We start from the raw sequence: 13,471 nt of genomic DNA on the forward strand, positions 1-13,471 counted from the left end.
TTACTATTTGCGATCACTAAAGTTCTCGTCACACTTATCACAAGAGCAGGGCTCCTAGATGTACAAACTGGGTAATTTCAATGGGACCAGGAGCAGAGGGGCTACAAGGGTTTTCCATGCAGACAATCCTTAACTCTACCTCCCTTGATAAATGTAGAGTTTTTTTTTAAATGTATTTTTGTATAACAGGAAATGAACAATTGTTACTGGCAATGTTTTTCTCTACTTTCCCTCTGTTGGCTGGTGCATGGCAACTGCATTCCATCTTGCATTTGGCTGTATTTTAAGACACCATCACTATCCTGCCTATCACTCAGGCCCACAACCTGGGTATCATCTTTGACTCAGGCCTCTCTCTAGGTCTTCACATCCAGGCTACATCTAAATCTTGCAGATTATTTCTGCATAACATCTGTAAGATACTGCCTTTCCTGTCTACCCACACAGCTAAAACTCTCACCCAGGTCCCATCATCTGATGTCTCAATTATTGCAATGTCCTCAACAAATTCAGTCTTGCACCACTCATATCTAAGGCTATGATTTAATCATGGGTATTTTTAGTAAAAGTAATGGACAGGTCACAGGCAAGAAACAATAAATCACAGCCCGTGACCTATCCATGGCTTATATCATAAATACCCCCAATTGAATCGGGGGGGGGGGGAGGGGAGCCTGCAGTACCAGCTGCCGGGGGGGGGGGGGGGGGGAAGGAAAGGGAGGCCACAGCACCAGCTACCAGGGAGGGGGAAGCCCCAGGGAGCCAGCTGCTGCTTCTGCCACGGCGAGGACAGCTGCTCAGGCAGTCCCCAGGGCCAGCTGCATTGGCCACTGCTCAGGAAGTCCCCGGGGCCAGCTGCCCAGGGCCGCCAGAGCAGTGGCTGCCTGCAGAGCCAGTCCAGCAGCGGCCAGTGTGGCTGTCCACAGGGCTGTCTGAGCAGCTGGCACCGGAGCTAGCTGCTCGAGTTACCCTGGGCTCAGCCACACCGGCTGCTGCAGAAGTCACAGCAGTCGCAGAAAGTCACAGAATCCATGACTTTCGCGACCTCCGTGACAAACATGGAGGGAGCCCTAATCATATCCATTCAGAATGCTGCTGCAAAGATCATTTTCCTAGCTTGTTGCTTTGATCATATGATCCCATCTCTTTGAATCCCTCCACTGGCTCACCCGTCTCTATCTTATCAAACAAAGCTACTTATCTTCACTTTCAAGATCCTTTATGACCTATCCCCACCCTACCTATCATCTCTCACTTGCTTTCGAGATGTTGACTTCTGCCTCCAATTGGCCCGTGATGCCAGCCTTCATTCCCCACCGCTGAAGTTTTCAAACAAGCACCTTCACACTTTCTTTTATGCTGCCTCTCACAATTAGGAGGAGGCTCCTTGTAAACACTGGCAAAATTACCTCATTTTCTGCTTTCAAATCCGTCCTTACAACTCTCCTTTGTCATGATGCCTACAAAACACTTAACACAATCGCAGTCAAATCATTGTCATCACTTCTAGTGTGTCAACCAATACAGTGTATTTCCTTCCACACTCTTATCAGTTTATACCTACGTGTATCTCGTGTTCTATACTTAGTTTGTAAGCTCTTTGGGGCAGGGAATGCCTTTTTGTTCTGTTTCTACAGCACCTAGCACAATGAGGTCCTGGTCCATGATTACGGTTCTCAGGTGCTAAGGTAATACAAATAATATAATAATGATGCATGAGCCATAAACAGCTTGAGAAGCTGTTTTTCAATCAGAGCTCCTGTTGCAATAACATTACTATTGATCTTGGATGCTAGAAAGTAAACCAGTCAATTAGCAAGTACAAAAACTTTCAACATTGAAATAGACAAAAAACTATCTTGTTGCTCCTGAGAAATCACTATAGTAGTTGGGATTTCAAAACTATATTTTAGATTTTATGTAAACTATGAATCTCAGTGACATGCAAGGAGATATAAATTACCTGCCACTGTAACTCAGTGTAAACTTGGGCTATTTAAATGCCAAGGGCCAGCAGTAAGCAATGGTATGGCTTAATTAAACTTATACATTCCTGTTAGTTGCTTTTCCTTCTACACTCTTCTCTTTATACATCCCCATATTGCAGCATGAAAAGTACATCAGCTTTGACACTCACTTAGACTCTTTTACACCTAGTACTGGTGCGCACCTTACCTGTATCAGACCTTGCATACCACCTCTGCATTTGGCCTATTGTCCTTATGCTGCACTTCCTTCCCACTTTTACTGTCCGAAAGAGGAGAGTTAATTTTTGGGAGGGGGCAAGAGGGGAAAAAGTCTATTGAGAGAAAATGTCAACAACAACATTGATAAATGAAGGGTTTTAGTCCTTTTCCCATGGTATTCATTTAAAAGTTATTGTTTTAACGGTTGCATTTAGGATGAAGAGCTATAACAGATAAATGATAAAACGTTTATCAAATCTGTAAGTCATTCTTATGAGTTACACAGTAAACTATCCTGTTCAGGTTTAAAAAAAAAAACCATCTTCAATGATCGATTATATCAATAATTTATTGTTCGGCAAAAGAAGGTAAAATGAGATTTCAGGCATGACATCAATGTATGAATTGATGGCAACTTCAAGTATAGAGCTGGATACAATAGTATAAAATGTTAACATTTGTTTTACTATGGAACACAGCAAAAACACAATAAAAATATCTGTACTTGGATGTAAAAACACTCAATTATCTAAAAACTAAACAGCACAAACTGAATATGCATATTTAAGACATGTTTTGTCATCTTTATCCATAAAACCTTACAAGTCAAAAACACACAATATATTATTTTTATTGTAATGGAGGAAGTTTATCAACAAGTGGGTTTGTAATTCAGTAAAATGGGCACGCTCTTGTCCAATTAATAAAACGCTCAAGCTAAAACATTTTTTATCTGGACCTAGTACCATATATGGCAGCCTCTACTTTTCTTGGTGAGAACACACTGCAATAATGCTAGTTTTTAAAGAGAGATTTACTGGAATGGGCTGTCCCATTCTCCTTTTTAATAACTCATGACAAACTTTATTTCTAGGAGCTTAAAGATTCCCCCACACTTTATTCTTTTTGTTTGTTGTGTGTATACATGATTTCATTTGTCCTTGTTCTCTCACCACCAGTACAATTACATTAACTTCTTGCTAGGAAATAGGTATGTGACCACCCTGTGTTAAATATTGCCTTTGCCACACAGAAGATCAGAAAGCAAGTCTCTCTGTAAAAGGAACAAAGTGTTGTGGAGCTTTCAGTCTATTACCCCACAAAGTAAACATATTGTATGAGGCCCTCCTCGACCCCACCAACATGGGAATAAGTCTTAACATTGTTTCAAAAGGACACCACACCACCAACAACAAGCCTGCAGGGCAGCCAGAACCTCTCTGTTTCTAACAGGGTTTTCCGACCATTACAGGGTCTGTTTCCCAAAGGTCAAAACTAGTTCCCTTATTTAAAAGATCTAGTACAATAGTGGTCTGATATACTACAGTTTACTAGTATTTACAGTATTAGCAGTATTTACAGTATTTACAGTATTAGCATACTGTTTAACAAGACTGACCCTCCCCTGATATAAAAGGATCAGATCCTGTGAGGTGCAGAGCACCCTCAGCTATTGCTGTCTACTAAAGAAACCAAGGGCACTCAGCATCTTGCAGGTGCAGGCCTCCAGTGATTTGCTAAAGAACATTCCCCTGTGAAAATCATTACATTTTGAATAATTAAAAAATAGAGACTATTTCTCCAGCCCACACTTTGACTGTGATTTTCATGCAATTAATCTAAACCACTGAGATGTTATTTATGTTACAAATAACCTTAAGTCCACCAGAAAAAATAGTGAAATCTGACAGATATGTATGAAGTTACATTAGGCTGTTCAACTACAGTATAGGTGTTAATAGTGAGAGACAATATATTTTAATAATTCCAGTACAAACATTCAAAAACTCTTACTTTTTGTTGTTGCTGCACTTCAATTGTTTCAACTAATTTTAAAGCAAATTCAATGACCCAAGGCCAAACATGCATTTAGGATACAACTGCCAAGAGCTGATGCCTTTATCAGCATATAAACTAAAATATTTACATGGAATGTTGATTTAATCTACGAAGACGGTGTTTCTAATTACAGGCACCTTGTAATTTGTTATTTATAAATTATCAAACTGATGAGAAATTCAAAAACTTAATATCCTATTTCAACCCTTTCATAAAAATAAGTTTCACTGAATTCTTTTTTCTTTATGCTAACATAAAATAACTCTGCTTCCTGTTTGAATGCTACAGATGTGATGATCTAAGTTAGCAAGTTCATCCACACACTGTATCTACAATACAAATTCACTCGCACAATTAATACACATGCTTTACTCTTTCATTACGTGTGTACTCACTTGCTGCGTATCAGTAGTAAATCAAGAAAAATGCAAGGTTACCTACATTAAATATACATGATTTACCATATATTTGCTTACTCTATTACACAGAAAGCTATCTGAGGTTTCAAATGTATCTGGGCAGTGTTAAAGGTGAATAATTTTCTTTGTAGTGAAGTTTACAAGTTTAAACTCAATGAAAAGCTTTCAAATCTAAAACAATGCATTTTGACGTTACATATTTTTCTAAAGAAATATTGCTATGTATTTTTTAATAAAAGCAATTCATGCATTGCAACTGCTTACTCAAATGTCAAAGGTTTCCCCTAATAATTATCTGCTAATAAGTTAAAAGTATTTTAAAGGACACTAGAGACGTTTGAAGTTGATTTAAAGTAAAAAAAAAAAAAAACAAAACCAAACCCCACAAACCCTTACTACTACACAGCTATTCTTGCCAATATACCTCTGATTTTATAGAAGATTAACTCACAAAGAAAGATTTTTTAAATTATATACATTTAAATAACCTACATTTTCCCTTATTCAAATAAATATTCCCAAGTTGTTGTTCCGCAAAGCATGCATGCAAAGAGTTTCAAGACCTGCATACTCACAGCAGAACAGTAACAGCAGAGGACTGTAGCTCTTTTACAGCGCGTTGTACAAGTAAGCCACTGAATACTTTGCTTCTCTCTTTTGGTGAAACATTTAAATACAAATGAACACTAGGATCACTCTGTACACATAAGATAAAGCTCACACTTTTAGGAAAGTAAAACGACCCCTCTTGATACTTAACCCAGTTAAAACTCTAATGTCCATCCTAACCAAAGAAATATTTGCCATTTTTGCCTGTTTTAGTTCTCTTAAGCTCTCTTAGTTAAAGTACTGATGACCTCCAAGTGCTCATGTGCAACTTTATATGGCAGTGGCTATGTTTGAGACCACCACAGCATTCAGTATTAATATCTGTGCTACCCTCCATTAACAAAACTCAACTTGGAGATTAAAATGTAAACGATAACAAGGCATTTAGTAGTTTTGGGTGCACTAGTAGCTCAGTATATTGCATCTGATTCCATGGGATCTTATTCTCCCCGAATTCTGAATAGGATTAAGATACAGAAAAAGAAGACTTGCATTCCAAGTACACCAAGTCCTTAACTATATGTCAGTTTGCCAAAGTTAGAAAACCCTCACACCAATTAAATGGCAACCATGCACTTTATTAAAAAGATTATTAACTATCATCATTTATATTCCTTATTTATAGTGTTATGAATGCAACCAGCTAACTGGAACCCAAAAGGTCTCTGTTTCCAATTTGTCAAACGTTGTTTTCAGCTCATTGTAAGCTGTGGTGAGGTCATCGTTGACTATAACTTTGTCAAAGAGATGGCCGTACTGGCTTTCCATCATCTGTGCAGATTTAATCATTTCTTGAAAATCTTCTTCCTAAGAAAATCAGGATAAGAAGTCAGTCAAAAGTACAATTGAATCAGTTCACATCAGTGTCAAATGTAAATCTATATGGACTGTTTTATTTAATTTCATATATTCAGTTTATTTTTCATTAAGCAAGTAGATGGAAATTGTGCCATTGACCATGAACTTTTCAGAAACCATCATTTCAAATGAATTCTCTGTGAATATTTTCACAACTAGGTTTGGCCTGACAAGGCAATTCTTTCCCCTTTTCCCTTATAGCAGTGTAATTAGCCACTAATTGATAATTAAAGAGAAATTTCTGTGGTAGAAATCCCAGTGGAAAAATGTTTTTAGTTGTTTTCATTAATGCTGCACTAACAACTGCATTACCTAAGTCTCAAGTTGCTATTAGCAAGGGATTTATCAGAGCATGAACTTTACTTTTTCAAATGTACCTTCAACATGTTTTCTACTTTTCTCTATACATACACGTGTAGAGTTTTGTTTGTTTATATTATTATTTAACTAAACAAAAGTAAAAAATTATAGTAACTGTGACTCTTCCCGAGGTACCCCAGGGTTGTCAGGCATCTCACTATCACTTGCCCTTAGTGTGAGGAAGTCTTGTCTGTGCTTGCTGGGGATCAGCTCCTTGACTCCACTGGCCGTGGAAAACACAAGCACTCCCATTTTGCCCAGGCTCTGTTGTCCCTCTGCAGATTAGAGATAGGCACACACCAACCCCTGAGCATCCCCCTGGAGCGTCCAGCCCCTGGTCCATTGGACACACACAGAATTTAGAGATTTGCTACTCCCAAAGGAAGAGTACCTCCCCCATCTTACCCGTTACACCTTAAGATCACAGCTCCACTTAACATGCAGCACTTGCATATGTTTACGGTGAAAACAAGCAAAAGTATATTTAACAAAGAGTAGAAAGCCCAATGATAGCAAGTAGAAATATTGGGAACAAACTCTACAACCTAGACTTATTGAACTAGTTACTGTCATGTCCTGTAGAACAAAAGCTCACCCAAAAACCTACCAGCATATTACAGCCAGGTTTGGCTATGATCTTCCATTCATGAGACAAGTCACACCGTCAGACTGCCTTCTCAGTTGAAAAGATCCTGAGTGTCTCCCTGTACCCCCATTTATACCCCCCACTCCAATATGTTATCTTTTCTCATAAACAGATGCCCCTGCTGGTTGTTTTTTCCCTGTGTGCCTCTTTCCTGTCAAAAAGAAAAGGAGTACTTGTGGCACCTTAGAGACTAACCAATTTATTTGAGCATGAGCTTTCGTGAGCTACAGCTCACTTCATCGGATGCATACTGTGGAAACTGCAGAAGACATTATATACACAGAGACCATGAAACAATACCTCCTCCCACCCCACTCTTCTGGTGGTAATAGCTTATCTAAAGTGATCACTCTCCTTACAATGTGTATGACAATCAAGTTGGGCCATTTCCAGCACAATCCAGGTTTTCTCACCCTCCGCCCCCCCATACACAAATTCACTCTCCTGCTGGTAATAGCCCATCCAAAGTGACCACTCTCTTTACAATGTGTATGATAATCAAGGTGGGCCATTTCCAGCACAAATCCAGGTTTTCTCACCCCCCGCCCCTTTTTCCAAAAGAGAAAACCTGGATTTGTGCTGGAAATGACCCACCTTGATCATCATACACATTGTAAAGAGAGTGGTCACTTTGGATGGGCTATTACCAGCAGGAGAGTGAGTTGGTGTGTGTGTGGGGGGGGGACGGGGGACGGGGCGGAGGGTGAGAAAACCTGGATTTGTGCTGGAAATGGCCCAACTTGATTATCATACTCATTGTAAGGAGAGTGATCACTTTAGATAAGCTATTACCACCAGGAGAGTGGGGTGGGAGGAGGTATTGTTTCATGGTCTCTGTGTATATAATGTCTTCTGCAGTTTCCACAGTATGCATCCGATGAAGTGAGCTGTAGCTCACGAAAGCTTATGCTCAAATAAATTGGTTAGTCTCTAAGGTGCCACAAGTATTCCTTTTCTTTTTGCGAATACAGACTAACATGGCTGTTACTCTGAAATCTTTCCTGTCAGTTTTACAATCTCTTCATTAGCATTGGGCTCAGTCTGTAGATAAACCTAGACTGTGAAGCAGACAATACACAAAAAGAAAAGGAGTACTTGTGGCACCTTAGAGACTAACAAATTTATTTGAGCATAAGCTTTCGTGACCTACAGCTCACTTCATCAGATGCATTCATCTCTTCCCTTCTACCTGACAAGAGCATGTTTATCACTTTCTGGTGACTTGCCTTAACTCGTGTACCTTAAGAACACAAATTTAAGTACAGATTCCTAATTTCTTAAACACTGTCCATACTTACATTTTACAATGATTATGACAACTAGTGGGCTCTTGGTAGAGATCTCACATGCCACCCTTTGGTAAACTTAATATGCATACATCTGAGCCCTGTAAAATGCTATGCACCCCCTTTGCCAGTTAGCACCAAGAGGTTTCTGGGTCACAGTAGTATCTAAATTAAAGAAAACCCAATGTACCTTCATAAAAAAAGAGTTCCGCTACCCAAGTGAAAATCCTCCTGATTTTTCTTAACACTGTAACAGTATTATTTATGCTGAAGACAATAGTATTATTTCCTCTAAAAAATAATGTTTTGCCTGTCTGAGTTTTGATAGCATGAAATGAAATAAGAAGCTAAGAAAGTCCAGTGTAGCTATGCAAAAGTGATTCACAAAATTAAATTACTCTACTAGGCTTATGGCACTAGAGAGACTGGGCATGCAATTTACTCAAACACAAATAATATGTACACATACACACTTATAATCATAGAATATCAGGGTTGGAAGGGACCTCAGGAGGTCATCTAGTCCAACCCACTACTCAAAGCAGGACCAATACCCAACTAAATCATCCCAGCCAGGGCTTTGTCAAGCCTGACCTTAAAAACCTCTAAGGAAGGAGATTCCACCACCTCCCTAGGTAACCCATTCCAGTGCTTCACCATCCTCCTAGTGAAAAAGTTTTTCGTAATATCCAACCTAAACCTCCCCCACTGCAACTTGAGACCATTGCTCCTTGTTCTGTCATCTGCTACCACTGAGAACAGTCTAGATCCATCCTCTTTGGAAACCCTTTTCAGATAGTTGAAAGCAACTATCAAATCCCCCCTCATTCTTCTCTTCTGCAGACTAAACAATCCCAGTTCCCTCAGCCTCTCCTCGTAAGTCATGTGCTCTAGTGCTCTAATCATTTTCGTTGCCCTCTGCTGGACTCTTTCCAATTTTTCCACATCCTTCTTGTAGTGTGGGGCCCAAAACTGGACACAGTACTCCAGATGAGGCCTCACCAATGTTGAATAGAGGGGAATGATCATGTCCCTCGATCTGCTGGCAATGCCCTATTTATAGAGCCCAAAATGCTGTTAGCCTTCTTGACAACAAGGACACACTGTTGACTCATATCCAGCTTCTCGTCCACTGTAACCCCTAGATCCTTTTCCGCAGAACTGCCGCCAAGCCATTTGGTCCCTAGTCTGTAGCAGTGCATGGGATTCTTCCGTCCTAAGTGCAGGACTCTGCACTTGTCCTTGTTGAACCTCATCAGATTTCTTTTGGCCCAATCCTCTAATTTGTCTAGGTCCCTCTGTATCCTAGCCCTACCCTCCAGTGTATCTACCACTCCTCCCAGTTTAGTGTCATCTGCAGACTTGCTGAGGGTGCAGTCCATGCCATCCTCCAGATCATTAATGAAGATATTGAACAAAACCAGCCCCAGGACTGACCCTTGGGGCACTCTGCTTGACACCGGCTGCTAACTAGACATGGAGCCATTGATCACTACCTGTTGAGCCCGACTATCTAGCCAGCTTTCTATCCACCTTATAGTCCATTCATCCAGCTCATACTTCTTTAATTTGCTTGCAAGAATACTGTGGGAGACTCTATCAAAAGCTTTGCTAAAGTCAAGGAATAACACATCCACTGCTTTCCCCTCATCCACAGAGCCAGTTATCTCGTCATAGAAGGCAATTAGATTAGTCAGGCATGACTTGCCCTTGCTGAATCCATGCTGACTGTTCCTGATCACTTTCTTCTCCTCTAAGTGCTTCAGAATTGATTCCTTGAGGACCTGCTCCATGATTTTTCCAGGATCTGAGGTGAGGCTGACTGGCCTGTAGTTCCCCGGATCCTCCTCCTTCCCTTTTTTAAAGATGGGCACTATATTTGCCTTTTCCCAGTCATCCAGGACCTCCCCCAATCACCATGAGTTTTCAAAGATAATGGCCAATGGCTCTGCAATCACATCCGCCAACTCCTTTAGCACCCTTGGATGCAGTGCATCCGGCCCCATGGACTTGTGCTTGTCCAGCTTTTCTAAATAGTCCTGAACCACTTCTTTCTCCACAGAGGGCTGGTCACCTCCTCCCCATGCTGTGCTGCCCAGTGCAGCAGTCTGGGAGCTGACCTTGTTCGTGAAGACAGAGGCAAAAAAAAGCACTGAGTACATTAGCTTTTTCCACATCCTCTGTCACTAGGTTGCCTCCTCCATTCGGAAAGGGGCCCACACTTTCCTTGACCTTCTTCTTGTTGCTAACATACCTGAAGAAACCCTTCTTGTTACTCTTAACATCCCTTGCTAGCTGCAACTCCAAGAGTGATTTGGCCTTCCTGATTTCGCTCCTGCATGCCTGAGCAATGTTTTTATACTCCTCCCTGGTCATTTGTCCAATCTTCCACTTCTTGTAAGTTTCTTTTTTGTGTTTAAGATCAGCAAGGATTTCATTGTTAATCCAAGCTGGTCGCCTGCTATATTTACTATTCTTTCTACACATCAGGATGGTTTGTTCCTGCAACCTCAATAAGGATTCTTTAAATTAAATGTTTTAATTAAATGTTTTGAGGCACAAGTTCCATTAAGTTCTAAAGGTATTCAGCGACCTCATCTTCAAGATAAACAGTTACAAAAACTATTGACTACTTCTCATATTCTTATGGATTCTAAACATACTTACTGTGAAAGGTTTTGCAGCCCCTTTTTCATCTTTGCTTGAAATAATCTTGGCATTTTTTCTGGTCTCTCTCAAACACTCAAGTGATGGAGGCTTTATAAATATCACAAATGGTTTAAATTCTAATGTTCTTAAATGCTTCACTGTCTGGAAAGGGGAAAAATTATAATTAATTAGTAACAGTGTTTGAATTCATTCCTTGCACTGGAGTTTGCAACAAAAAAAGAAGCCTCTGCTCTGACACTAAATCTAGAAAGCATCTCTTGAAGTATATATTTCATTCATTAACATCCTACTTTCTTAAACAGCATTTATTCTGTGCATCGCCTGTTGCTACTTGAATGGCAAGAAATATTTTGATTTCAACGAAAGTTGTCAGTGTTGGTAAATCTGATCAGTCTGGCAGAAGTAAAGCCAATGCACTATTATAGGCTATCCAAAGAGGTGGTATTAGTAATGAGAAAAATTAAGTTGAACGAAAGGATTTTTAGTTGATGCACGAGGGAGGAGTAACAGATTATTTAATAGCTAATTCTAGGAAGTGTAAAACTTCCTACTGCCACATTCCAAAGATAATAGAAAAGGCTTTCTGCAGCCCAAGAGCAAAAGGGCACAGTGATAAGAGGACAACCATTGGTTCTCCTCAAACATTTAAAACTCATTAAGTTCATTCTGTGCTGCTGTTTATGCTTCACGGGAGGATGAGATGATTGCTGCCTATTAAGGGAGATGTTACTTACCTTACAGTGACTTGAGTTCTTTGAGATGTTTTGTCCCTATAGGTGCTCTACCGTAGGGGATTCCCAAACAGTAACTCATCGAAGAGGTGGGTGCTGAGGTGAAAAGTCTAGGAAAGTTTGAAGGACTGAATCACTAAAGATGGTGTCACCTCTGCAAGCTGGTCAGATGGTATAATGCTTGGCAAATGTATGTATAGAAGACCACGTAGCAGTCCTGCTGATTTCTGTGATGGGAGTGTCCCTCAGTAGACCTAGAGATATGAATTGAGGTCTAGTCAAATGTGCTGTTATTCTGTGAGGGGGCTGCATAAGAATGGCCATACTGGGTCTGACCAAAGGTTCATCTAGCCCAGTATCCTGTCTTCCAAGAGTTGCCAATGCCAGGTGCCCCAGAGGAAATGAACAGAAAATCATCAAGTGATCCACTCCTTGTTACCCATTCCCAGCTTCTGGCAAACAGAGGCTAGGGACACCATCCCTCCACACCTGCATTTTCATAGCAGGTCAAGATGCAACCTGAAACTCACTTAGACAACCTTTGTGTGGAAATCAGTTGGCCCTTCATCCTTTCTGCAAACAATACAAATAGCCTGGGAGAGGTCCAGAAGATTTTAGTCCTATCCAGATAGAAGGTAAGCCCTTCTGACTTCCAGTGAATGAAGACTTGATTCCTCTGTGGAGCATGAGGTTTTGGGTAGAACACTAGCAGGTCAGTAGCCTAGTTATGTTATATTCTGAGGAGGGGACTTAGTATAACTCTGTCTATGTAAAAGGTGGTGTATGTAAGGTCAGTCATGAGGGCTCCCAGCTTCCCCATTCATCTTGCTAAGGTGATGGCAATTAGGAACAAAGTCTGGAGGGAGCAGGTTCAAAGGGGTGTTTCCTTAGGATGATTAGCATCAGTCTGAGGTCCCATTGGGGAGCCAGGTATCAAATGAGAGGAAAGAGGTTGTATAGATCCTTGAGAAAGATCTGACTGCTGTAGAGTGGGCAGAGACTGAAAAGCCGTGGATGAGTGAATGGTCAGATGTACCCTGAAAAAGCTCATTAGAGACCCTCCGTTTTTAATTCCAATAGGTAATCCAAGGTCTTGGAAAATGGAACTTCCAAAGCTTGAGAAGATGGGAGGGAGCAGCAGGACTGGAAGTGTTTCCACTTTTGGAGATAAGTCTTGAGAGTACTGGGCTTTCTACTGGATAAGAGAACTGACTGAAATCTACCTGAAAAGGTTAACTCCATGCTGGGAGCCACTGAGGAGCCATGCTCTCAGATTCAGGGAGAAGGAGTTGGGAAGGATGAAGGTCTCTGAGTTCTATGTCAAGAGGTCCTTCATGATAGGAAGCCTGAAGGGTGTTAACTCTGAGAGGTAGATGAGGTTTGAGCACTACACCTGTCTCGGCCAAGCAGGTGCTATGATGATAGCTCCTTCTCAGCACAGCTTGAGGGAGGTCTTTAGGGCTAGTGGTATAGGTGGGTAAGCATAAAGAAGTGTATGGGGACATGATGTTATCAGAGCATTCTTAGGAGAGTTGTGACCATAACCTCCCTTGGAGCAGAATAGAAAACATTTTGCATTGTTTGTGTTGGCGAAGAAGTCTACCCTGGTATACCTCAGGTCAGGCAGATGCTCTGGAAGACAGAGTTTTTGAGCTCCCATTTATGATTTTGGCAAAAGTGTCTGCTTAAGGAGTTTGCAATTACTTTGTGGAGGCCTGGCAGATAGACTGCTGATTTCTGTCCTATGAGAAATGCACCAGTTCCACAATTTAGTGACAGTGCACATAAGGACTGGGATTTTGCTGAACCCTGGTGGTTGATGTAATACATCTCTGCCCTGTTGTCCAACATTACTCTGATTGGGTGA

At 40.8% G+C, this 13,471-nt stretch overlaps 1 protein-coding gene across 12 annotated transcripts in view; it reads right to left on the minus strand.

Moving 5' to 3' along the window:
• Window positions 1-2,514: 2,514 nt before the first annotated feature.
• The window catches only part of MPP7 (MAGUK p55 scaffold protein 7), a 338,962-nt gene continuing 328,005 nt past the window's right edge, over window positions 2,515-13,471 (minus strand). For 11 of the 12 annotated variants that reach the window (XM_075125943.1, XM_075125948.1, XM_075125946.1 and 8 more), the window contains 2 exons: window positions 10,871-11,014; window positions 2,515-5,860 (listed from right to left, as the gene is read on the minus strand). In XM_075125943.1, the coding sequence (XP_074982044.1) occupies window positions 5,681-5,860; window positions 10,871-11,014 (324 nt within the window). In that variant the 3' untranslated portion in view covers window positions 2,515-5,680. Of the gene's footprint in view, window positions 5,861-10,870; window positions 11,015-13,471 lie in introns of those variants that run through there. The other variant, XR_012667271.1, reaches the window with a different exon arrangement.

Source organism: Caretta caretta, chromosome 2 (genome assembly GCF_965140235.1).
Source record: "Caretta caretta isolate rCarCar2 chromosome 2, rCarCar1.hap1, whole genome shotgun sequence".
Lineage (NCBI taxonomy): Eukaryota > Metazoa > Chordata > Testudines > Cheloniidae > Caretta > Caretta caretta.